Source organism: Lynx canadensis, chromosome B2 (genome assembly GCF_007474595.2).
Source record: "Lynx canadensis isolate LIC74 chromosome B2, mLynCan4.pri.v2, whole genome shotgun sequence".
Lineage (NCBI taxonomy): Eukaryota > Metazoa > Chordata > Mammalia > Carnivora > Felidae > Lynx > Lynx canadensis.
In genome coordinates, this window is record NC_044307.1 from 11,106,111 (window position 1) to 11,133,247 (window position 27,137).

At 42.7% G+C, this 27,137-nt stretch overlaps 1 protein-coding gene across 1 annotated transcript; it reads left to right on the forward strand.

Moving 5' to 3' along the window:
• On the forward strand, window positions 1-25,023 carry TPMT (thiopurine S-methyltransferase). The gene is made up of 9 exons (XM_030314774.1): window positions 1-68; window positions 4,805-4,988; window positions 6,214-6,306; window positions 10,902-11,034; window positions 15,214-15,266; window positions 16,099-16,173; window positions 21,810-21,895; window positions 24,213-24,257; window positions 24,882-25,023. The coding sequence occupies exons 2-9, from the start codon at window positions 4,849-4,851 to the stop codon at window positions 24,992-24,994; spliced, it is 738 nt and encodes a 245-aa protein (XP_030170634.1). The 5' UTR covers window positions 1-68; window positions 4,805-4,848; the 3' UTR covers window positions 24,995-25,023.
• Window positions 25,024-27,137: the final 2,114 nt, after the last annotated feature.

Below are 27,137 nucleotides of genomic sequence, written 5' to 3' on the forward strand. Positions count from 1 at the left end.
CCGGGCCCTTCGGGCACGAGGCGGCGCGGGAGCCAGCCGCGGGGTCCCGGCTGCGAGCTGCGCGCGAGGTAGGCTCTGTTGCGCGCGGAGAGGGTGCGGGAGAAATGGCTAGCCTTGCTGGGTGCGAGCCTGTGGTCGGATTCCGGAATGGGGCATCCTGACGACCGTGGGCAGCCCAGCAATGTACGCCATGAAACGGGATCAGGAAGCAGAGTGGGATCTGGGAATAACGAGGTCGCGCCGTGAATGACCTTTCTGAGTCCAGGATTTAAAGTGCCCCTAAAGCATCGTCCTCTATTAGTAGTTTTTAAGAAAAGAGAAATACTCGTTTAATGGTCAGTGATGCTCTGGGGGTGAGGGTAGGGGTAGGGGGGTGGGAACTGGGGTGCCGTAAAGATTTTGTCTTGCTCCAAGGCTGTTACACAGTTGTATGCATGTTTTAAGAGCCATACTCTTGAAATTTTGCACCTTAGAGAAGTTATTCTTCAACTTAGCAACATTTAAAAATAAATCTAGGGGGCGCCCGTGTGGTTCAGTGGGTTGAGTGGCCCACTTTTGATTAGCGCTCAGTTCATGATCCCAGGGTTGTGAGATGAAACCTGGCATCCGGCTCAGGAGCCTGGAGCCTGCTTAAGATTCTCTCCGCCTCTGCCCCCTCTCCCCTGCTCATATGCGAGCTCTCTCTGTAAAAATGATAAATAAAAATAAATCGAAAGTAGAAACATTTTTTTTTGAAGAGGTTAGAGAGGAAACCAGACTTGAGAGTCCACCCACGGAGGACTTGGGGGCCAAACTAGCACATCTGTTTCTGTGTATGGGTAGGAGTAATTGTGAATTTTGCCTTTCCTGACTGTTATAATTTGCACTTTTCTTAAAAAAAATTTTTGAGGGGCGCCTGGGTGGCTCAGTTGGTTGAACAGCCGACTTCGGCTCAGGTCATGATCTTGCGGTCCATGAGTTCGAGCCCCGCGTCGGGCGTTGTGCTGACCACTCGGAGCCTGGAGCCTGTTTCAGATTCTGGGTCTCCCTCTCTCTCTGACCCTCCCCGGTTCATGCTCTTGTCTCTGTCTCAAAAATAAATAAACGTTAAAAAAAAAATTTTTTTTTTTTAAATTTTTTGAGAGAGCGTACCTGGGCACGTGGTGGAGGGGTAGAGGGAGAGAATCTTAAGCAGGCTCCACACCCAGCACACAGACCGCCCCCCCCCCCCCAGGGGCTCTCACGACAGAGAGATCAAGACCTGACCCAAAATCAAGACTCTGGATGCTTAACTGACTGAGTCACCCAGGCAACCCTATAATTCACACTTTTATCTTGTTATAAAAAGAAACGTTTTATTTCTCTAAAAAAGCACGTGGGCAAGTATCCACTGAGATGCTCTTAGAACAGCTAAGAGGTGGTTAAGTTATATACATGATGTTAACTTTTGTTTCAAGTTTGTGTGAAAGGAATAGAAGTGTACAATTCCAGATTGCCCTGGTTTTATGATAAAATTCTGTTTCCTTTTTGTTTTAAATAGAGAACTGCTTTATGAGAGCTCAAGCTGAGGTTCCAGAGTTTCTTGCTGAAAATGTAGATGGCAACACTGCTCCTCTTTTTTGCTTTTCTGTACCCAATGTAATCAGATACTTCCCCCGACCTCTCAGAAAACTGAAAGTCACCTCCTGACATCAGCAGGACCTTGCAAAAGCATTTGTTAACAAATGTTGGCTGAGAAGTGAATTTATGTTCCCAGTTGCAAGGGAGGTGCCTTCTCCTTAAATCCTAAGCACACTAGAACCAAACTTTGCAGTAAAGGGAATTTTTCCAGAAACACCTGCTCTTATGTAATGTTTACTATTCTCATTGATAAATCATTAAATTAAACCCACCAATAGTAGCATGTGAGTATACTCCAAACTAAAATAGTTTCACTAATGATTCAAATAATTATGTTAGAATGTTAGAATTATTGTCCTTAGTATAACAACGTTCACATTGAAAGGACAGGCATTTTTCTCATATGTTCAGAGGGACTTGCAGTTATATTTAAGTGTCTTTTGTTCCCCCCAGTTCCATTGTGTGCCTTTTCCCATGCAAAAAAGAAACTGCAAGAAAAATTATTTGAAAACACCAACTTATGGAATAGAGATGGGATATCAAACCCACATATCTAATTTTGCGCCTTCCTAAAACCCCACCAAAACAGCAATAGGGTAGGGAGGACAGGTGAGACAAAAAACCATAAAACTGCAGATGGACAAGTGGTAAAGGATTCTGCAGACTGAGGAAAGCTAAATTCTTTTTTTTTTTTTTTAAAGTAAGCTCCATGCCCAACATGGGGCTTGAACTCATGACCCTTGATCTCATGACCCTAAGATCAAGAGTCACATGTTCTACCAGCTGAGCCAGCCACGCACCCCTCAAGAAAGCTAAGCTATAAACCAGTGTTGGGGAAAGCCAATAAGCAACCCCATTCGAATTATAGAATCCCCCAAATGCTCAGGAATTAGCAGCACCAGGTTCCTCTGGGACATGGAAGGGTGTGGTTGAAACTAGGAGCATTACTTGAAATTCTGGCTCAGAAAAGGCTAAATCCCCAGATCCCTTTACCAACTCCCTGCAACAAGGTGTCTGTCTCTTGCCACACCAGCAGACTTGGGGAGTTTATTCCCTGCAGAAGGTAAGGAGTCTCTGGACTAGGGAGATACAAATACACAGTTGGGGATTTGAGTGCCATATTGAGAATGGAGATTAATTGAACACAAGCAAACTGAATGCTGGGGCCCTCTCACTTCTGTCCTTTTCTTATGTGAGTATAGAACCATGGCTTCCAAGAACTTGATCCTTATCACAGGGACTGAGAGATCCATCTATGGAAAGTCTGCCCAGTCAAAAGAAGACAAAGATAGTGACATCTAGGTTTCCAAATGAAATCCACTCACATCATCCTTAAGGTGCAGCTTACAGTCAGTGAACCCACCCACATACTTAAACATCTAATCAGCTTTTTGGTACTGCTCTTAAATATGAGCAGATAAAAAGAATTGCTAGGCATTTAAGGAAAGTCACTAGTTGGAAAGACAGAAGACAAAAAAACAGAAAAAGTGACTCATAAGCAGCAGACTATGCAGATAAATAAGAGAAAATACTACATCTATTCTATATATGAAATAACTAATATAAAAAGAACATCAGAAACAAAAAATGAGCTCTTGAAACTTAAAGACTTGATAGCAGGAAAGAAAAACCAAATAAAAAATTTTGTTTAAAAACTAAATAGAAAGGTAGAAGGATAAAAATTAAGGCAGTCTCTCAGAAAATAGAGCAAAAAGATGAACAGCTGGAAAATGGGAACAAAAATGCTAGAAATTTACAATACTAGGTCAGGAGGCTCTACGGCCAAATAAAAGAGGTCTGAGAAAGAGAAAGAGAAACAAAAGAGGGACATAAATTATTATCTGAATAATTCAAGAATGTTTCCAGCATTGAGGGATATGACATTTCCAGATTAAAAAACTCAGCCAAATTGTTGAAAGCAGATTCAAAAGAAGGCACAGAATTATGAAATGGGAAAAACTAGGGTCAAAGAAGAGCCTTGAGAGAGAGCAAAACATTGACCTTCTGGAAAATATCAGGATCAGAATGTCTTTGAACTTAAGCAATACCCCTGGAAGCTAGAAGACAATGGAACTACTTTTTTCAAAATTGTGAGAGGAAAAGATTTCTAACCAAGAATTCTATACCCAGCAAAACTATACATCAAGGATCTGGAATAGTATGAAGACATGTCGTACATGCAGAATCACAAAAACCTTTTCTCCTGTGCACCCTTTCTTAGAAAGCTGTTGAAAGTTGTGCTTCACCCTTTTGGGTGAATAACCAAAAAAAGAGTAAAAGAAAGGGAATCATTAAAAGAGAAGGAGATCTTCAGGGTGATGAACAAGAGTGATCCCAGAATGCTAGCTATGCAGTGGGAACAGGGAACATCCAGGCCAGAAGGCTCCCAGAGAGTCCCCTCCAAGATGATGCTATTGGTAGAATATCTGATAAGAGATTGAGAGTGTACTGATAGGAGATTGGGACAATTGGTAGAGCTTAGAGTTGAACTAGTAACAGGTACATAGGGATTTTATATAAATGAAAAAGTAAGACAGCTATTAACTAGAAAATAAAAAGTTGTACAGAAAAGTAATCCTAGAATACTATGTGGTTCAGCTGTGAATAGTATTTAACTGGTCATAATAATGTGTACTCCAAATGTTTGATCAAAAATAGGCCATGTCTATTGGGGCATCTGGGTAGCTTAGTCGATTAAGCATCCAGCTCCCAGTTTGGGTTTAGGTCATGATCTCATGTTTCGTGGGTTTGAGCCCTGCATCTGGCTCTGTGCTGACAGTGCAGAGCCTACTTGGGATTCTCTCTCTCTCTACCTCTGTCCCTCCCCTGCATGCGTGTGGTTGCATGCATGCTCTCTCTCTCTCTCTCTCAAAAATAAATAAGCATTTTTTTAAAGATGTAAGTCAGTTTATTTAAAGATCCTTCCTAATAAGCAATATGAGGTATGCTTCTACAATTAGGCTCACTGAGAAGTAATCTTTTGGATGGCTTTTCCTTGGATGTTGAAATATTTTTAAAAGCTATATTGCTAACGATAATAGGTTTTCTTTTTTTAAGTTTGAGAGAGAGAACACTGCCATGTGCTTGTGAGTAGGGGAGGGGCAGAGAGAGAGAGACAGAGAATAAGGATAATGGGTTTTTATTTCATTTATCGATAGAATTGCGATGCCCTTAAATGACAACATTGTGAATATTTTCCTTGCAGGTATTTAAGGCATCTGTTTGTAAGGCAAAGGTGTGCATGAAACTATGGATGATACAAGCACTTTAATTGATGTTAAAGAGTACCCCGATACCGAGGTACAGAAAAACCGAGTACTAACTCTGGAAGAATGGCGAGAAAAGTGGGTGGACGGCAAAATTGGATTTCATCAAGAACAAGGACATCAGTAAGAAATGTTTGGTATATATAACAGAGAAATGCTCCATCAGAAACTGACTTTGGAAATAGAAATAATAATATAGGTACACAATATGTGACTGATTATAAAGTGTACGTTTTTAGTTTTTCACCTTTTATCGTCTCTGAAATACAGCGCATCTCTGGCATGTCTTAGGTTTATCAGCAATGTTAGCTCTTCCCAGGGGGTATAGATAATGGTGTCTTACAATTGAAGGCATCTGAGATTTATGAAATATGTCTTTTTTTAAGCCCCTGTAGCATCCGCATGTTGGTCATACACATTTATATATATGGCAGATGCCCACATTAATGCGTGTATCTCTTTATACTGAAAGGTGGCGATGTTCTGACTTTGCTTTCCAATAGCGTGTGTTCAAATGTAAAGTGTTATCTATATAATACTTTTTCTTCCTGTATGTAGGAAAAGAAGCTGAGAAAAATTAATACATGAAATAGGATGCTGAGCAATGTGTTAGTAGTGGTGTGTTAGTAGTGGTAAGCTTTGAAGCAGTAGCAATGTATCATGGGCCAGTGCTAAGTAAAGTGGTCAGACTTGTTCTAGGCAGCTACTCTTACTTCCCAAGGGATGACGACATCATCATCATCATCACTATCACTGTATTTGCCCACTGAGTGGTAGTTGGGGCATCTTCCCAGAGCCATTATATGGGTTATCTTTGTCATGTGGGTGGCCTTAGAAGAGCCACATCTCTACAGAGGGAATTAACTACAGAATTAAACTTTCCAGAGTCTAAGATGTGAGTACACATTTAGATAGCTTCTCATAAAATGAATGTTGAAAATTCAGTGGGTCCAGCGGCTCCCCATCTCTCTCTCTCTCTCTCTCTCTCTCTCTCTCTCTCACTCTCTCACTCACACACACACACACACACACATGCATACATTGGGGAATTAATAAAGAATTTTTAAAACCTATCAACCAAGAAAAATAACTTTTAATTACAAATGAGGAAAGTTCCAGGGTTAAGTCAGATGTCAGATGACTTACTATCTGTTGACTAAGCAAGTTATTTAACCTTCTTTTTCTTCTTATGTAAACTGGAGAGTGTAATAATGAATGTTACCTATTTTGTAAAGTTGTAGGGGATATTAAGTGAGAAAGTGCATGAAAAGTACTTAGCATCATGTGATTGTAATCCTTTCCTCTGTGCATTAGGCTAAAGAAAACAAATCTTTTTTTTTCTCCCCAGATTATTAAAGAAACATTTGGATACTTTCCTTAAAGGCGAGAATGTTCTGAGAGTATTTTTTCCTCTTTGTGGAAAAGCAGTTGAGATGAAATGGTAAGAGCAGATGAGCATTAACACACTTTCTTGACTTGATGACAAATACTTTAGGTGAATATTTTAAAAGATACAGGTTTAAAAGCTCCACTCTCAGGAAATATACAGGGATCCTTTATTTTTGGTAGATTATTACTGCTGGGTTCGTAGAGATAATATTCTCAGTAAGACACAGCAGAAACAGAGGTGTGGCCTTTCTTTATTGGGTTTCTAAGAAAAATTATCATTTATTTATAATCCTATAAATATAATTATAATTTGGAACCAGTGGTGGGGTCTCAAGGCATGCAGGCAGCTAGGCTTTACTCTTAGGTCTGCGACATCTTTGTGCAGTTTCATTTTTGTAGGTGGTTTAGGAATTTGGATGAGTTAATTTTAGATAGTTTGATTAGAGGTGGTCAGAAAAATTCAAAACAAATTACAACTCTTGGGCAATAAAACATGTAGCCCACGGTTCAACTCAGCTCTCCCCTCCCACTACAAGCACATAGGCAATTGTTTTCAAGAATCATTGTTACAAAACTGTTGATGAGGAAAGTATTTCTTGTAAGTAATTCTCTGTGGAGAGAATTCACTTTAATTAGCAAGCCACTATTACTGTAGATTATCCTAAAATCACAAACCTGGCAATCGTCTTCTATATATGACTCAGTTGCGGTAATCATGCACAGACCTGCTAAGAAGTACCACTAATTTATTACCTTGAGGGGTGCCTGGGTGGCTAAGTCGGTTGAGTGTCTGACTTCAGCTCGGGTCACGGTCTCACGGTTTGTGGGTTCGAGCCCCAGGTCGGGTTCTGCGCTGACAGCTCAGAGTCTGGAGCCTACTTCGGATTCTATGTCTCCCTCTCTCTCTGCCCCTCCCCTGCTTACACTCTGCTCTCTCTCTCTCTCAAAAATAAATAAACATTTAAAAAAAATTTTTTTTAATTTATAACCTTGAATGTTGAGAATTTTGATCATTAGGCAGGAAAGAAAATTTTAAAGTATTAAAAAGATTAGTAAATGAAAAATTTAGCGACTTGAAGATGCTCCATTTCCTATAAAAATGTAGGTGGCTGACCCACAAAACATGAATACATTTGGAGCTGATTTTCAAGTACAGATGTGGCGTTCTTGCAGCCAGCACACCCACAGGCTCAACTTGTAGTAGCTGAGCACCTGTGACATGGCTGACATGGCTTACGATTCTAGTGTGGCCATGACATTGAGAATATTTAAACTGTATTACTAGACATATCCCTAACCAAGTCACTAAACCAGAAGAGTTGCTTTGGAAACTCCTTACAAGAAAAGCATTAACTCTAGAAACAGACGGTCTTATTGCCCTGTGGTTAAGTACTAACCATCTAGCACTAGCAGAGGTTTTGAGACAAGATTAGGAAATGGAATGAGTAAATAGACAATTAAATGTGATTGTCAGATATTTGGATCCAAAGTCATGTGTAACAAAAATACCAGAACTGGGGCGCCTGGGTGGCTCAGTCAGTTAAGCATCTGACTCTTGATCTTGGCTCAGGTCATGATCTCACGGTCTGTGAGTTCAAGCCCCATGTGGGGTTCTGCACTGACCGCGCGGAGCCTGCTTGGGATTCCATCCTCTTCTCTCTCTGCCCCTCCCCCCACTCATGTTAGCACACACACCCCCCAAAATAAATAAATAAACATTAAAAAAAAAAATACCACAACTAAGCTGTTAGAATTGTAAGTTATTATATTAGAAGATTTTTCATTTATGTATCTAATTTGTGTATTAGGGTCTGTACAGATACCAGATGTGAATAGATAACTATGAGGCGAGGCCCAAAAGTGTTAAAATAAAATGTTTAAGACATTTTCTTAGGTTTTTTTAAGGATGGTATATTCCAATATAATCCAGCCTATGCCAGTCTATAATAGGCTATATTTTGTTTTCCATATGTCAAATATAAATAAAAATCTTCACAGCCAGTTTGGATAACTTTGTAGGAAGAATTAAAAAAAAAAAAAAATTCCCTGGAGACACCTGGGAATTCTCTGGCTCAGTTAGTAGAGCATGCACCTCTTGATCTCAGGGTGGTGAGTCCAAGCCCACATTAGTCATGGAACCTACTTAATAAAAGTAAAAAAACTTTTTTTTTTCAATTGTTTAATATATAAATAAATAATAAAATAAAATATTCCCTGTATGTTAACTTATGAATTTAGGAGGAAATAAAAAACTTTTTTTTCCAATTGTTTAATATATAAATAAATAACAAAATAAAATATTCCCTGTATATTAACTTATGAATTTAGGAGGAAATATGAAAGACCAGTTATTCATATGTTTATTTTAGGGCTGTAAAACAGTTCACGCTCTGACCTCATTGAAAGTGGTAGTCTTGTGTGGACGATAGGTACAATCCATTCTGCTATACCTCGTTTTAAAAATGCTGTTTTCACTCTAACTCCACTGATAAATCGGGACGATTTGAGCGTGACGTGAATTTCACCTTCACTTACGTGCAATTTCATCTACAAGAAACATGAAGGAAGAGCAGAAAACTACAGGCAGCTGTGTGTGAAGGGACAAAACACACCCATGCACACACCCCACACAGTTCCCCGACACCTCAGTTCACCTGTGTGCTGTGAGCCACTCCTATCCACAGCTGTTGTTAGAACTTTCCAGTCACCCCCATTCTATCAGTGCACAATAACTTACAAGTTGCCTCCCTTCCAACATTCACTTCTAAGAGTAAGCTTCAGGTCTTTCTCAATGTCACATTGCCACACGCTAGTATTTATATATTTTGTAACCATATAACAGGCGTAAAACTGTGCCACCGTTTCTATCAGGTTCCCGTCTTTCTTCTTTTTTTCTCTTTTTTGGTAAGATGTTATTTATTTTTTAGGAAATCTCTACACCCAACGTGGGGCTCAAACTCACAACCCCACGGTCAAGAGTCACATGCTCTACTGACTGAGACGGCCAGGCACCCTCTGTTTGTCTTCTTTTTAATAATGGCACTGACGAGAATTGTTTTTTTTCTTATGTATTATTTATGCAGTTTGTTTCTAAATTTTCACTGTATATTTTTGAGAAAATCCAGAGTCACAGAGTTAAGTTATGGCAAATGTGTAACCGCTTTCCAAAAAAAAAAAAAAAAAATTAAGGTCTGATTGACATATAACATGGCATTAGTTTTAGGTGTATAATGATTTGATATTCGTATATATTGCAAAATGATCTCCACAATAAGTGTAGTTAACATCCCTCACCATACATAGTGGGAGAATTTTTTTTTCTTGTGATGAGGACTTTTAAGATCCACTCTTTCAGCAACTTTCAAATATTCAGTATGGCATTAACTATAATACTGTATAACATGCTGTGCATTACATCCCCATGGCTTACTTATTTTCTAACTGGGAATTTTGACCCTTTCACTCATTTCGACTACACTCTGCCCCTGCCTCTGGCAACCACCTGTCTGTTCCCTGAATCTATGAGCCTTTTTTTCTTTCTTTTTTTTTAGATTCTACATATAAGTGAGGCCATACTGTATTTGTTTTTCTCTGTTAAACTTAATTCATTTAACACAATGCCCTTAAGGTCCATTCATGTAGTCACAAATGGCAAGATTTCATTTTTTTTTTTAAGTTTATTTATTTATTTTTAAGAGAGGCAGAGACAGCATGAGCAGGGGAAGGGCAGAGAGAGAATCCCAAGCAGGCTCCGTGCCAAATGGCTGAATAATGTTCCACTGTGACAAAGTTTTTTTATTTGTGCCCCAACCCCCACTTTCCCCATAACCCTTTCGATTTTTATTGCATAATTTTGCATTGCACAGTGATTTTTAGGGATGCCTATGTTGCATTATAGCAGAACTGACTGTATGCAGTCAGTTTAATTTGACATGAATCAGTACTGTGCCTAGATATTTGTGCTACTAGGGCTGTTTCCCCCGGAGTCAAGATCCCACAGCTGTGAATTCTGTAATTACACAACTTAGAAGGAAAACACTAGTTATTTGTATATGGCAATTCGATACGTTTCTGGATAGTGTTGATGGTAAGTAAATGGAAGTTGTAAGATTATAGAAATGGACGCTAACGTCATAGAGCCCTGTGCCCAGTACCATGGCTCTTAGCCACGTGTGACGATTTGAATTTAAATCACACTAGCCACATCTCCAATGCCCAGTAGCCAATGTGCTTAGTGGCCAGTGGTTTGGACAATACAGGTACAGACCCCTCTGTCATCACAGAAAGTTTTAATGGACAGGGCTAATTTAGAGAAATTAAAAAGCATTTCTAATCCACAGAATGCTTTTAAATAAGAAACTCTTCTAATCAGATCCATTTGTAACAGACCCATGTTTTAAGGTATAGGTTTTCAAATTTTTAATTTTTTCCTAAGGTCACGTAAATCAATTTTTCAGAATTCCAGGTACCACTAAGCTTGAGAATACATAGATGCACTTCCCTACAAGTTCTGTGAAACCCTGTGAACCTGAGTTTGTGCTAATCCCTTAAAATTAAGGGAACTGAATGTTTATTGGCGTATGCTCTTTTATTTAGTAATGTATCCGAAATAAAAATTTTAAGTGTGAATAACATGATTTCATGCAGGTTTGCGGACCGAGGACACTGTGTAGTGGGTGTGGAAATCAGCGAGCTTGGGATTCGGGAATTTTTTACAGAGCAGAATCTTTCTTACTTGGAAGAGCCCATCATGGAAATTCCTGGAGCCAAAGTATTCAAGGTATATTTTGTTTTTGGTAAATAAGTATTTCCATACCGCCCCACCCCCAGGAAAAGGTTTCTCTTAGAGAAAGTTAAGTTACTGTACAGATGTCATGTGACCCCACTTTATCAGATTCACCAGGACACTATAGCTTTTAAAGAACTAGGGCTTGAAAGGTGATAGCTAGATGTGCACAAATGTATTAAAGAGCTGATGTTGGGGTGCCTGGGTGGCTCAGTTGGTTAAGTGACCAACTTTGGCTCAGGTCGTGACCTCACAGTTTGTGAGTTTGAGCCCCACATCAGGCTCTGTGCTGACAGCTCAGAGCCTGGAGCCTGCTTTGGATTCTGTGTCTCCCTCTCTCTCTGCCCCTCCCCGCTTGTGCTCTGTTTCTCTCTTTCAAGAAAACAAACACACACACAAAAAAATTTTTTTTAATAGCTGATGTCAAAGCCCATCTATAATCATGATTTTGATTTGGGTTTGTTAGTTTTATTTATAAACAGGCATTCCTGAGAATTTCTTGTGCCACTCCCTGCAAAGGACATTGAAGAGATCAAAACATAGTCCCTGCCCTAAAGAATCTGTTAGCTGAGAAGAGAAACACAGAGGAAGCTGTTTGTCACACACAGAGCTAAGTGTAACGACACAGGGTATAAAGGGAATAGACAGGAGAGTCCCCTAACCCAGCCTCGCAGGGCTCGCTGAAGCGTGGTGACGGTCAGGCAGTCTAGTACACATTCTCAGATGCCCCGTGACGCTGGTCCTTCATCCTGTGCAGGAAGGGTTTTAAGTTGGAGCCTGATGCGGCCAGATTTTCTTTTGAGACGAACCACCCTTTTGGCGTCAGGGAAGCGGCCTCCCGGCAGAGAGACCAGCTGGGAGGCCGCGTGCGGAGGGCCAGGGAAGAGCTCCTGAAGGCTGGCACCGGGAAAGCCACAGGGCATATAGAGGAAGAGGCGGCTCAAAGCAGTGTTTAGGATGTTACACTGGCAGGATTTAAGATTAACTGAGTGGGAATCGGGGGGGGAGCTGAGTTTGCCCTTTCAGCCCAGATGACTGGAATGGATGGCAGAGAATAAACGAGAAACAAGCTCAAAGGGCAGAGCAAATGAGTTTTCCTCTCGGGATGATGAGTTTGGGGCCCCTGCCTGGCTCAGTTGGTAGAACGTTCGACTCTTAATCTCCGGGTTGTTACAGATTACTTTTTTTAAAAAAGTGAGTTTAAGAGGCCTGTGTGATGGTGAAGGTGTAGCTGGCAAATGGCTCTATGTCTCCGGGAGACGTTTGGGCAGGAAATGACGGATTTGGGAGTGGTCTTCGTCCTCTGACCACAGTGAGCCAGGTAGACAGCTTCGTCTGCTTGGGATAATAATGTGGGAATAAAAGACCACCCAAATGGGAATGAGTGAGGCTGTTTTTTGTTTTTTGTTTTTTTTTTTCAATTTTTTAATGTTTATTCTTGAGAGAGAGAGAGACAGAGTGCAAGTGGGGAGGGGCAGAGAGAGAGGAAGACACAGAATCTGAAGCAGGCTCCAGGCTCTGAGTTGTCAGTACAGAGCCCGATGTGGGGCTTGAACCCACGGACCATAAGATCATGACCTGAGCTGAAGTCGGACGCTTAAGCAACTGAGGCACCCAGGCACCCCTGTTTTACTTTTTTAGAGAGAGAGAGAAAGCATGTAAGCAAGGAAGGGCTGAGGGAGAAAAAGAGACACACAGAATCCCGAGCAGGCTCCGTGCTTTCAGCACAGAGCCTGACACAGGGCTCCATCCCACGACCCTGAGATCACGACCTGAGCCAAAATCAAGAGTCAGACACTTAACTGACTGAGCCACCCAGGCACCCCTAGAACCCAATGACACATCGTCGCAGCTGTGCTTTGGTTTCCCAGGCTAGCGGCCACAGAAGTCACGGGTCCAAGTTCTCTAGTCCTACATGGTCTGGCCATTGTCCACTGGTACATTCAGTCTCTCACAAAGTACTCTTTTCTAAATATCTGAGACTAATTGTGGGTTAGTAGGAGGCTTGATAGTACTTCATTTTACAGCTTCCTCCCCACTCCCTGCCCCCCACCCCCATTCTCAAATCATCTAAGAATCCCAGGGTTTACTCAGTTCAGAGACTAGTCTTGGAGCAAGCAATGGTTCTCAGCCCCGGGGGCACATTTGCAAAGGTCTGTGGATCTTTCAAAATTCCCTATCTGAGGGTTCAGCCCAGCTCAGTTAAATCCGAAACTCTAAGGGTGGGGCTGGGGATCAGTACTATTCAAAGCTTCCCAAAGTTGAGACTCACTGGCTGTCCTCCCTGCTGACACGCCCACCCCTCTGGGTTGCCCCCCCACGGTGCTTCCAGACTGGTCTTTAGAGACCCTTGTCTATTTGTAAGCCTCCGTTGGTGCGTCATTTCAGAATAAAATCCGACAGTTGCCTGTGGACCCCTGGTTTTGCTCTCTTTCATTCATCAGCTCATTGCCTGAGCACCTTGTGGACAGAACTATCCTGGGTTCTAGAGAGCGGGTGTGAATTTGGCACAGACTCTGACCGCAGTGAGGACAGGCTGGTGGAGCAGAGCCGCGCGGGTATAAACGCTGAATACAGGATGGCCTGTTCTGTTCTGGTTGTGTGCCTGAGAACGTGAGAACCCAGAAGACACGACAGGGAGCTGCCTGACAGCCCCGGGGAAAGGCCAATGAGAGGCAGCCTCTGAAACGGTGTCTGGATGTCTCTGCTAACATTACAGGGGAGCGGGCTGGGGGCGTGGCCCAGAGGGGAGTAACGTGACATGGACTCCGCTGTCCAGGGATGTGAGAAGCCTGGGGGGTGGGGGTGAGGGTGAAGGGCGAGGAAGGAGAGGTCAGTCCACACAACTGCACTTTGCATGAAATGATGTTAAAAATACCTGACCTGGGCACCTGGGTGGCTCAGTCGGTGAAGCATCCAACTTCGGCTCAGGTCATGATCTCACAGGCCGCAAGTTCGAGCCCCGCGTCGGGCTCTGTGCTGGCAGCTCAGAGCCCGGAGCCTGCTTTGGATTCTGTGTCTCCCTCTCTCTCTCTCTCTGCCCCTCCCCTGCTCATACTCTGTCTCTCCCTCTCTCTCCCTCAAAAATAAATAAACATTAAAAAAAATTTTTTTTAATCTGGCCTTTCTCTATCTGCCTGCCTGGTAGTTGGTTGGCCTGTTTACTTATCTTTAACAGTGTCAAAATATCAGGGGTCTGCTAAAGTAAATACTGTTTAGATTGAACAAGCTCTGAAAAGTATAATAGCTAACTAATTCTTCAGGGTTAACTTCTCTCTGATTTTTCTCTTAGAGTTGATCCAAAAGAACCCATATAGGTCTTTAAAAAAAAAACAAAAGCACCATTAAAAAAATTATTTGCAGTACAATTCCATTCTTCATGTTTATTATTTTTTAATGTTTATTTCTGAGAGAGAGAGAGACAGAGAGAGACACAGAGTGTGAGTGGGGGAGGGGCAGAGAGAGAGGGAGACCCAGAATCCAAAGCAGGTTCCAGGCTCTGAGCTGTTGGCACAGAGCCCAACACAGGGCTCGAACTCACGAGCTATGAGATCATGACCTGAGCTGAAGTCGGTCACTTAACCAACTGAGCCACCCAGGCGCCCCTCATGTTTATTTTTTTAATGTTTATTTATTTATTGAGAGAGAGAGAGAGCTTGAGCACAAGCAGGGGAAGGGTGGGGGGGAGAGAGTCCCAAGCAGGCTTTGCACTATAAGTGCAGAGCCCAATGAGGGGCTCAATCCCACAAACCCTGAGATCATGACCTGAGCCGAAATCAAGAGTTGGATGCTTAACTCACGGAGCCACCCAGGAGCCCCACATTCTTCATGGTTTTTTTTAATGTTTATTTACTTTTGGGGGGGGGACAGAGGGAAAGGGGGAGAGGGAGAGTGGGGGAGGGGCAGAGAGAGAGAAGGGGACAGCAGATCTGAAGCAGGCTCTATACTGACAGCAGTGAGCCGGATATAGGGCTTACACTCAGGAACCATGAGATCATGACCCAAGCCAAAGACAGACAGACATCCAACTGACTGAGCCACCCAGGCTCCCCACATTCATGTTTAACTACATATTCTCTCCCTACCACTTTTACTTTGCCCCTCTTGTCTTCCTTCACCATTCAGTTATCTCCTAACTAAACCGATTTTTTTTTTCCTTGACTTTCATTACAGAGTTCTTCAGGGAACATTTCACTGTACTGTTGCAACCTTTTTGATCTTCCCAGGTAGGACCGAATACCACCTCTGCACTTTTTTTCTAAATTTCTTTTTTAATGTTTATTTACTTTTGGGAGAGCATGAACAGGGGAGGGTCAGAGAGAGAGGGAGACACAGAATCTGAAGCACACACTCCAGGCTCCGAGCTGTCAGCACAGAGCCTGATGTGGGGCTTGAACTCGTGAACCGTGAGATCATGACCTGAGCCAAAGTCAGACGCTCAACCCACTGAGCCACCCAGGCGCCCCAGCACCTCTGCACCTTTAGTAACTTGAGTGCTTGCCAGGCAGCACTGGGTGGGGGAAGGTCTTTGTATTCCTCCCGTTTACTTGCGGTAGCATTGATTTGAATCTGTGCTCTGCCGTTCTTTTTGCTACAGCCTACGTGTCTGCACACTTGATTATCTTTGTCCCTGGATAGCTTCCAAAACATGGAAAACAGTCTTACAACCCTAGGCAGGTAGGGGAAAAGGAAGGGAGAGCAAGACAATGTCTCCGCTTCACACCTGGTCTGTAACAGAAAGGAATTTCGAAGTGCAAAAGGTGGTGACATCCCATCTCCGGAAAGTCCCGGATATTTGTTGTCACACATAGTTCTCGGGGCCTCCTTCGTGCTCCCAGGTCAGAGTGGAAGGGGGAGGCTCCTGCCACCGGCCCCTACGACTGGAAGGAGCTCCCCATACCCGCATCAACACATCCCTGGAGGCTCTGAAAAAGCAGACAGGAGATCCTTAACAGCCGGCGAAATACCAGCATGCACCATGGGGGGCGCTGTTCATCTTGTTCAAGACTTGATTTTTCTTATTTAAGCTGTTGTATTCTTTCTTTTTCTTCCTGACAGAGTGAACATTGGCAAATTCGACAGGATCTGGGATAGAGGAGCATTAGTTGCTGTTAACCCAGGCGATCGTAAATGGTTAGTAATTTGGTTTCTTTAATTATGTTGGCGTTTCCTTTTTGGCCTTCTTAATTTAATACGCTGTACTTTTTCTGAGCTCCAGAAAATTAGACTTTTACTATTTTGAAATAGCTTACTGTGTCCAGCATCAGAAGACCTACGTCCAAAACCCCCTTTGGGTGAAAGGGTAGGATTTGGCCATGCAGACCTGGGACAAGGCTTGTGGCACCGTCCCTTCTGAGCTGTGTTGCCTTGATCAAAGGATTCACCTTCACCACGTTTCAGTTTACTCTGCACAACAGCAGCTCACCTGCTGACACCACCCCGTCCGCCTCCACTGACATCACCAGGTGGCCGCTATCTGGCACTTGCTGCGCCAGCCATTGCTGGAAACGTTCTATCAACACTTGGAATCTACCAAACAACCCTGTGGGGTATATGCTACCATTATTCCCATTTTACAGATGAGATTATGGTCAAAGAGATTAACTTGCTTGGGGCGCCTGGGTGGCTCCGTCGGTTAAGCAACCGACTTCAGCTCAGGTCATGATCTCACAGTTTGTGGGTTCAAACCCCGCATCAGGCTCTGTGCTGACAGCTCAGAGCCCGGAGCCTGCTTCGGATTTTGTGTCTCCCTCTCTCTGCCCCTCCCCCACTCATGCTCGCTTGCTCGCTCTCGCTCTCTCTCTCTCTCTCCCTCTCTCTCTCAAAAATGGAAAAAATAAACATTACAAAAAATTTAAAAAAACAAACAAAGAGATTAAGTTGCTTGGGCAAAGTTAGGCAGCTAAAACACAACAGAATTGAAATTCTGACCGAGGGAGTTTGGTCAAAGCCCACACTCATGATCCCTATGTTATTCTATCTGCAAGGGTGCTTGTAGGGATTAAAAGGAAAGACATATGTGGGAAGTGCCTGTCTGCTCTCCATAACTGCTAAATATTAGCTGCTATTATGTCAGAGATTTTGTTATTGACCATTCTTAGCACACCTCGTCTTATTAGAAAATAAAATATGAGAAAGCACACTATGTAATGGCCTCTCCTATGTACTTTCCAATTCCAATATCATTCACATGCTTACTTGGAGATAGCATATAAATGTTGAATTATTTAGTCCTATAAAGGCAGACTCTTTTTTTTTTTTTTTAAGTTTATTTATTTTGAGAGAGACAGAGCATAAAGAGAGGAGGGGCAGAGAAAGAAGGAGAGAGAGCATCCCAAGCAGGCTCTGTCAACAGGAAGCCCCGTGCCAGGGCTGGGTTCCAGGAGCCATGAGATCACAACCCTAGCTGAAATCAAGAGTCGAACACCCAACCGACTGAGCCCCCCAGGTGCCCCTAGAGGCAGACTAGGATTGCATGCACATCAGTGAAATAAAATAATTTATTAAAAAAAAAATTTTTTAACGTTTATTTATTTTTGAGACAGAGAGAGACAGAGCATGAACGGGGGAGGGTCAGAGAGAGGGAGACACAGAATCTGAAACAGGCTCCAGGCTCTGAGTGGTCAGCACAGAGCCCGACGCGGGGCTCGAACTCACAGACCGCGAGATCATGACCTGAGCCGAAGTCAGACGCTTAACCGACTGAGCCACCCAGGCGCCCCAAACCTAACCTTCTTTAAGTAGACCATGCCACATTTTCTTTTTTTTTAAATTATTTATTTTTTTATTAATTTTTTTTTAATTTACATCCAAATTAGTTAGCATATTGTGCAACAATGATTTCAGGAGTAGATTCCTTAGTGCCCCTTACTCATTTAGCCCACCCCCCCCCCCACACCTCCTCCAGTAATCCTCTGTTTGTTCTCCATAGTTAAGAGCCTGTGAGGTTTTGTCCCCCTCCCTGTTTTTATATTATTTTTGCTTCCCTTCCCTTATGTGCCTCTGTTTTGTCTCTTAAAGTCCTCATATGAGTGAGGTCATATGATATTTGTCTTTCTCTGACTAATTTCACTTAGCATAATACCCTCCAGTTCCATCCACGTAACTGCAAAGATTTTATTTTCAAGTAATCTCTACACCCATCATGGGGTTCAAACTCACAATCTCGAGATCAAGAGTCACATGCTCCACTGACTGAGCCAGCCAGCCCCCCACCATGCCACCTTGTCTTAATATATATTTTCCTTCAGTGATAATGTTTATTTACAGAGACAGAGCATGACTGAGGGAGGGGCAGAGAGAGAGGGAAACACAGAATCTGAAGCAGGCTTGAGGCTCTGAGCTGTCAGCACAGAGCCCGATGCAGGGCTTGAACTCACGCACTGCGAAATCATGGCCTGAACCAATTGAGCCACCCAGGCGCCCCATTAGGTGATAATTCTCATTTCTGTTCTCCTCTGTCTTTCTTTGCCACTCCTTCTCCTTCACCTCTTTTCTGGAACCTTCCCCTTCCTCATGTACCTAAAAGTTGTCATTCCCTAAGGGACCATCGTTAGCATTTGCTTGTGGCTGCCTATCTCTTACCCTTGGTCTTTACTGAGCACATCAGTTCTTTTACTGTCATTCAGTTATTCAACAAATGCGCAGAGTTCCTACTGTGTTCTAAATCACGGAAAAAATCATACATGGAAAAAATCATACATGGTATTTGCCCTCACCGTTTTTATATTCCTAGCTCTGTTCTTTCTCTCAAACATCTGCATCACATTCCAGTGTTTGCATTGCATTTCTTGTGGGACATCAGTGTGCTTTATCAACTTAAAGTATCACATGAAGCCTCTGTTTATAATACACCACATATGTATACTGACCCCGATTCTGCTAAGCATCTGCCTTTGTAGGTGTTTCCTATGCCCTGAGGATGTTCATCCTCTCTGAGGTTAGTCCTTCTCGGGGCTTTGGTTTGTGTGGTTAAAATCCATAAGGCAGTGGGGAGCGAACTGGGAGTCACAGAGCTCACTATGAGGGCACAGATGATGCACATTGTGTTATTTTCCCGCTGGCTGGCAGAGTATATATTTAGCACATAGTCAGAGCTTAATAAATACTTGTAAGATAAACAAATGAAAGCAAACTAGATGCAGAGCAAAGAAAATACACTGTTTCCTGCCAGCCACTATCACCTCCTCTGTGCTAGATATAAAGACCATCTAAGTGGCCTCTGGACTGTTATTTCATGGTTAATAAAGAGTAGTGAGATCCCCATCTAGAAGTCTTGAGTAGGGAATCCAGTCCTAGCTTGGGTTCCCTGATTCCCCTGCTGTCTTTCCTCGAGCCCAGCCATGTGTGTGTGTGTGTGTGTGTGTGTGTGTGTGTGTGTGTGTGGGAGAGAGAGAGAGAGAGAGAGAGATCACAGCTCCAAGTACACCTGAGAACATGTTGGCCTCTCTTACCAGAATAACAACTTACTTTAAGCCAATAGAAAGATCTTTTTCTTTATCTTGGTCCTGGTACTTAACATGTTAATACCTTATCTCATTCTTGTCATTAACACTGGGCATCTTTCTGCTTTGACCGCATACAGGCAAGTCCTGAGATGTTGGCTGCTCCTAGGTCTCCTGCCTAACATGAATCAGCGGGGTGTACCTCTCTCTCATTTTTCTGAATTTCTTGAAAGTGGCTGAGAAAGTCCACATTCCAAAAGGAATGAAGTATGTCAGTCCTAAGAAACCCTGCCAAACCAGTCTGACTGATCCCCTTCTTGGGGATGACAAGTTAAGTCTTCCTTCTTAAGACCAAGAATCAGAAAGTTAAGTAAAGATCTGTTAGTGGGGCACATGGGTGGCTCAGTTAAGTGTCCGACTTGGGCTCAGGTCATGATCTCAGTTTGTGAGTTTGAGCCCCATGTCAGGCTCTGTGCTGACAGCTAGGAGCCTGGAGCCTGCTTCGGATTCTGTGTCTCCCTCTCTCTGCCCTGCTCGCTTTCTCTCTCTCTCTCTCTCTCTTTCTCTCTCTCTCTCTCTGTCTCAAAAATAAATAAAAACCTTAAAAATTTTTAAAAGAAAAAAGTTTGCTTTGGTCCCATGCTTTCTCTTACAAGGACATACAACCCACTCAAGCCAGCCCTAACTGGGGGAGTCTACTAAAGAGAATAACGGAAGCTAACCTGGGTGCTTACCACACCCCAGGCAATGTTCCAAGCATTTCATGTGTATAAACTCACTGACTACTCGGAAAACCCTGAGTCAGTTACTAGTCTTATCCCCATTTTACTGAGGACAAAACTGAGGCATAGGGAGATTGAGAGCTTGTCAAGCTTTCCTAGCCACTAAGTGCAGGAAGTGGGCTTCATGCTCACACACCTGGCAAAGTGCATGCTCCTAATCCCCATGCTGATCCCCTCCCCAGATACTCCCAGAACTGTGCACAGGGATTACAGTATATCCAAGCCCAGTAGAAACCGCTGTACCAAGAGTCAGGGGGCCTCTCTCAGAGCTGCACAGTCTGTCTCTGCCTGCCTGTCCCTCACAGTGTCTCTACCTCCCTGTGCCCGTCTCCTCTGTGCTCCTAACCTGACCTCAGCTTCCTCTGCTTCCTCCATTTCTGCTCCCACGTGTCTGACTTCCCACAACCACCAGCACCCCAGTACAGCCCCCCAAAGCTCCAGCTTTCCGTACAATGACGACAGCTAACCAGCACCTCCTTTTTGGGTGTCTCGATTCCGGTCCCCAGTGCAGTCACGTGATGGCCCAACTCAGCATGCTGTACTGGGGTCACTCTGCCGATGGGGCCCGTCCAAGTCAGGCCCCCTTTCTGAACCGACCAGACGCGGCTGGGTAGTGGCATCCCCTGCTCCCCGGGCGGGACACGTATGGCAAGGACTGTGCCCATAGCACCTATCATTCGTGCTGTACCTGCAGGGCTCTGATTTCACCCTCCCTTGAATTTTTGCCTCTTTGTGAGTCTTGTCCCTCTCCAACTCAGTAGAGGAAAGGGATTGTCTTGTCTTGTACACAGTCTTACATATATGCCCCTGGAGAGGACCCAGTCACCTGGAATATTGTTAAACTACAGCTTTCCCGGCCCCCACTAGCCCACCCCTACCGGATCAGGCTCCGAGGATGGAGTGCAAGCATCCTTTTTTTCAGCAAGTGCTCAGGTGACTGACACCCAGCTGGTCTGGGAGGCCCTGCCTCCCAGTGCTGACAGTGCTTCCGTAGTATGTGTTCCAAGTCGACAGGCCTCCGAGTACCCCATCAGGCCAGAAAGAGCCTCTGCTCACTTCTATGTGACATCTTCTGATCGGGTGAGCCCTGGAAGCTGACCTCCTTTTGATTCCTAGCTTCACTGTTTCCCAGCTTAGGTGGGTGACGTAATTTGCAGACCCGGTTTCTGACATTTAGAATGCGAATCGACTGCAGATAGTCCTTACAAGAATTTAACTCAGTAATGTAGGTGAAAGTGAACCTGATTTCTCTCCCTGCCTCTCACCCGCCCGCAGGCTTTGCCTTTGTAGAGAAATGTGGCTCAGTCAGTTGAGTGTCTGACTCTTGATTTTGGCTCAGGTCGTGATCTTGTGGTTCATGGGATCGAGCCCCGCATTGGGCTCTGTGCTGACAGTTCAGAGCCTGCTTGGGATTCTCTCTCCCTCTCTCTCTCTGCCTCTCGCCTGCTGATTCATTCTCTCTCTCTCTCTCTCAAAATAAATAAATAAACTTGAAAAAAAACCAAGAGAAATGTAACACCTTACTCTGCTGTGTTCTTTTTAGCTATACAGACATAATGCTGTCCCTAACGAGGAAAGGGTTTCGCTACCTCTTGGCTGTTCTTTCTTATGATCCCACTAAACATCCAGGTAACGTTTTTTGTTGTTTTTTCTTTTTTTCAAAGATGTTGCCTCTTTTCCTGATTTAATTCTATGACATGGATAGCATTATATGCTCCTGATTTAGATCACAGGAAGAATACTGTCTTTTATACATGAAGAAAAGTCTGCTTTGGGCTAATGGAAACAGTAAATGTTTTTTTCCACTTCCCACAAGTTTTCTCGCTCATATTCCATTTTGTTTGCCATTCACAGCTCAGACTGTAGAGGAGAGGAGGAACGGATGGCCCTAATGTAAAAGAAATCTCATGAGCTCTGGAGTAGAAGGAAGAGAGACTGGTTGCCCTGCTTTGGGTAGAGCATATGTGGGTCATCCCTCGTGGTAGGGATGGGTTAGGGGCCCAGACGCATCCTCACAGGAAGATGGGCAGGATGAGGATACTTGGGGGGGGGGGGGGGGAGGGCCGGAGGTGTGCAGAAAAATCTCTCAACTATTTTTTTTTAATTTCTAAAATTTTATAATTTATTGCATTCTTGAATAACAATCTTTGTTTTAAACTTAGAAAAGTGATGTTTTAAGTGTGACGTTTTATAAATATTTACATATGCTAGTCTTCTTTTCTATTTGAGTAAATCAGATCTTAAAACCTCATTTAAAAAATGAGACCTGGGGGGCGCCTGGGGGGCTCAGTCAGTTAAGCATCCGACTTTGGCTCAGGTCATGATCTCATGGTTTGTGAGCTCGAGCCCCGCATCGGCCTCTGTGCTGACAGCTCAGAGCCTGGAACCTGCTTCGGATTCTGTGTCTCATTCTCTCTCTGCCCCTCCCCCACTTGTGCTCTGTCTCTCAAAAATAAATAAATGTAAAATAATAATAATAATAATATAAAAAATGAGACCTAGGGTCCATAATTAAGTCTGGAGCAATCAGATAGAAATAGAAATTATTGCAGACAGACCTCAGCGCTACTAATCTGATTTAAATTCCATTCCTGAATAGGAGGCTTAAGGCCAGGCCTCTGGGCACAGAACACCACAGGCTCTATCTGAGGGTGGGACTCACAACACCTCAGAAAGGGGCAGCAGCTCAATTTCCTTAAAAGTAAATGGCCTGCAGCAAAGTGGAAGGGATGTGTACAGTGTGAGTGAGTGTTGGAGTCAAGGAAAATCAATACTCAGAAGATGAAGGAAACACTAAGGAATTTGTTCATCAGCTTCATTCTGATTTAAAAGTTCTCAATTCCCGAAAACTGGACGACAGGATGCAAAAGAATGAAACTGGACCACAGAGAAGGAAACAATCAACAAAACCAAAAGGCGGCTTATGGAATGGGAGAAAATATTTGCAAATGACCTACTGGATAAAATGTTAGTATACAAAATAAAGAACTGATACAACTTAACACCCAAAATACGTAAATCCAATTAAGAAATGGGCAGAAGACATGAATAGACACTTTGCCAAAGACATCCAGATGGCCAACAGACACATGAAAAGGTGCTCAACATCACTCTTCATCAGAGAAATACAAGTCAAAACCACGATGCGATATCGCCTCACACCTGTCAGAAATGGCTAAAATTAATAAAAAGAAATAACCGGTGTCAGCGAGGATGCAGAGGAAGGGGAACCCTCTTGCGCTGTTGATGAGAGTGGTGCAGCCACTCTGGAAAAGAGTATGGAGGTTCCTTAAAAAACTAAAAATAGCCCTGTCATCCAGCAATTGCACAACTAGGTATTTACCCAAAGGATACAAAAATACAGATTCGAAGGGATACGTGCACGGTGTTGTTTATAGCAGCATTATCAACAACAGCCAAATTACAGAAATAGCCCAAATGTTCATTGACTAATGAATGGATAAAGAAGATGTGGAATATGCACACACACATGGAATATTAATCAGCTGTGAAAAAGAATGAAATCTTGCCATTTGCATCAACATGGATGGAGCCAGAGAGTATTATGCTAAGTGAAATAAGTCAGTAAGAGAAAGATAAATACCATATGATTTCACTTATATATGAATTTAAGAAACAAAACAGATGAACATATGGGGGAAAAAAAGAGAGAGGCAAGCCAGGAAACAGACTCTTAACTATAGAGAACAAACTGAGGGTTGTTGGATGGGGGGGTAGGTGGGGGAATGGGTTTAATTGGTGGTAGGGAGTTAGGAGTACAATCATAGTGATGAGCACTGGGTGTTAATATGTAAGGGAAATTATGTTGTGTATAGAATGAGTGTACCTAGGTCACTGGAAGCAGACTGAGAAGCGGGCCCTGAGAATTTCTCTTTAGAATTAGATCTATGGAAATTATTCTTCACCATGTTTCTCTTTCACCTAGGCCCACCGTTTTATGTTCCAGATGCTGAAATTAAAAACTTGTTTGGTAAGTTACTTATATTTTAAATAAAATCAATTCTCTGTTTTGACCTGGTAACTATTAGTGTCTAGCAATTTTTTAAATATTTATTTATTTATTTATTTTGTGAGAGCATGCGAGCAGAGGGAGGGGCAGAGAGCGACAGGCAAAGAGAGAATCCCAAGCAGGCTCTGGGTCGTCAGCACAGAGCCCGATGTGGGGCTCCATCTCACAACTGTGTGATCATGACCTGAGCCAAAATTAAGAGTCAGACACTTCACCCACTGAGCCACCCAGGCTCCCCAAATTAGTGTCTGGAAGTGTATAAAATCAAAGTCAAACCATTTTATTGAAGACTATTTTATCCTAGAAAAGGGACAGATCTCTGTGACATGCCTTTTTAGCTAAGCGGCGTGTTATGTTAAAGGCATCGAATTCTTTCAGAGAGATGGTATGTTTAATTTAGGTCTTAGGAGTTGTAAGTAGTGATGGTGATTCAGAGTCCAGAGTTTGCTCTTAGCATTTCCCCATTGTCATTCAAAGGCAAAGAAACATCTTCAGTACTTCTTTTAAATCATTTGATGTGTTTTTAGAAGATTCCCTATCGCATTCTTCATCAACTTAGAAACTCATTCCCCTTTCTTGTTTCAGGTTCAACATGCAACATTCATTGCCTTGAGAAGGTTGATGTTTTTGAAGAACGACATAAAAGTTGGGGAATTGACTACATTGTTGAAAAGTTGTATCTACTTACGGAAAAGTAAATGAGACCAGTAAAAACAAGTAATATCAACATGTTTTTGGGCAATTGATAGTTATGCTAAGGCACGAAAATATACTGGATGACTCTTGAGAAAAAGTTGTTCACAAATCACAGAAATATGTATAACTTATACATATGCTCAGAAATATGTATAACTTTATAGAAAAAAGTCATATAAATAAGCTGGTCAAGTAGCTATACAGGAGAGTGTGATGGGATGGTGAAAGAATATACCTGTTTTGCTTAGATATTACAAGAATTTTTTACAATCGGCATGTCTTATATAATTTTAAAAATTAGAAGTTTTAAAGGGGTACCTGCTGCTCAGTCAGTGGAGCACACGACTCTTGATCTTGGGGTTGTAAATTTGAGCCCCACGTTGGGCGTGGAGATTACTTAAAAATAAAATCTTTAAAAAAATAAATTAATTAAAATTAAAAAATAATTCTATAAACATAAAATTAAAAATAACAAGTAATTTTTAAATAAATGCAATGCATGTTAGCTTAAATAGAATAAGGATATATAGATTATTTTAGAGCAATTGAATTATTTCCAGAGTTTTCTAAAAATTGACCCTCTTTATGAAAATTTAGAACCATTGAGGCCATGTGACACTTTAATGGGGTTCAAGGTAAAAGATAGTGGCCCAAGAAATTCTATGAAATGTAGTTTTACTGGAAGCCCTCATATTATCCTCAATCCTAGCAGCCCTTTTCACATTTTTTTTCTCCTTCTACAATTTTATATATATAACAGAATCAAGAAGCATAGTTTATGGGGCGCCTGGGTGGCTGTCGGTTGAATGTCCGACTTGGCCCAGGTCATGATCTTGTAGTCTGTGGGTTTGAGCCCCGTGTCGGACTCTGTGTTGCCAGCTAGGAGCCTGGAGCCTCCTTCAGATTCTGTGTCTCGCTCTCTCTCTGCCCCTCCCCAACTCGTGCTCTCTCTCTCTGTCAAAAATAAATAAACATTTTAAAAAAATTAAGCATATTTTGGGGCGCCTGGGTGGCTCAGTCGGTTAAGCGTCCGACTTCGGCTCAGGTCACGATCTCGCGGTCCGTGAGTTCGAGCCCCGCGTCGGGCTCTGTGCTGACCGCTCAGAGCCTGGAGCCTGTTTCAGATTCTGTGTCTCCCTCTCTCTCTGACCCTCCCCCATTCATGCTCTGTCTCTCTCTGTCTCAAAAATAAATAAACGTTAAAAAAAAAAACTTTTTTTAATAAAAAAAAATTAAGCATATTTTAAAATTTATTAAATAAGCCAACTTACATGGAAAAGGACATTTTTCTCAAACTGTGAAAATAAATTTAAGAAGATTTTTCTCTGAGTTTGGCAGTTTTTTGTTTCTCTTAATTTAATCTTACTTAAATGATAACTCTTACGAACACAGTGTATTTTAGGGCTGGATTCCTGGCTGTTCATTATGATTCACAGCCTCTCAGTTTTTCATATGCAACCACACTTTGTTAAGTCAGACTTTCCTCCCTGACCATACAACCTAATACCTAAATGATTTGGAGTGGTCAGCTCATGCTAATAGGATAGTGTATATTATAAAAAGTAAATTGTGTGATTCTGTGTGTGACAGTACGTGTGTATATGCAGGATTAAAGGATGTTAATGCAGAAGTTTATAAACCCCTTCAGTATTGATGAAATCTATAGATACTCTCCCCTGAAATATGTCATAGGCAGAACACTGAAAACTTACTTGGACTTCAGAATTGACCTCCCCACATGTTTTGCTCCATGTAGGAACTGCTACCCTAGATGCTCTCGGGCACTGGTCTTATTCTAGTACTTATCAGGCTATTGATTTGGAGTCTGCTGGCTCACAGTGGTCCTTGCTTCTCTGAGACCTGCCCCAGTCCCGAGTGTGGGCTTCCAGAGGTCATGCCTACCTGACTCCACCCCTGTAGCTGGTGGAATGAACCAAGGATGGACAACTGACCTGAATGGGGCCAATCCGGTTCTCTTCAGGGATTTTTAGGACTGTGGCAAGAAAAGCAAATTAGATACTTAGAGTATCTAAGTGAACTGTGACCCCAAGAACTGTGGAGCGGCCACATTCCATCATGCAGGTATGAGAACCAGAGACTGCTGATCTGCAAAAGCGAAGCAGAGATGGGAGCTGGAGAGAGGCC

Bases quoted from the DNA above. Each gene is read 5' to 3' on its own strand.
- TPMT (XM_030314774.1), top strand. From the start codon at position 4,849: ATGGATGATACAAGCACTTTAATTGATGTTAAAGAGTACCCCGATACC. The intron at 15,267-16,098 runs GTAGGACCGAAT...TCTTCCTGACAG, and splicing joins AACCTTTTTGATCTTCCCAG to AGTGAACATTGGCAAATTCG. The intron at 21,896-24,212 runs GTAACGTTTTTT...TCTTTCACCTAG, and splicing joins TGATCCCACTAAACATCCAG to GCCCACCGTTTTATGTTCCA.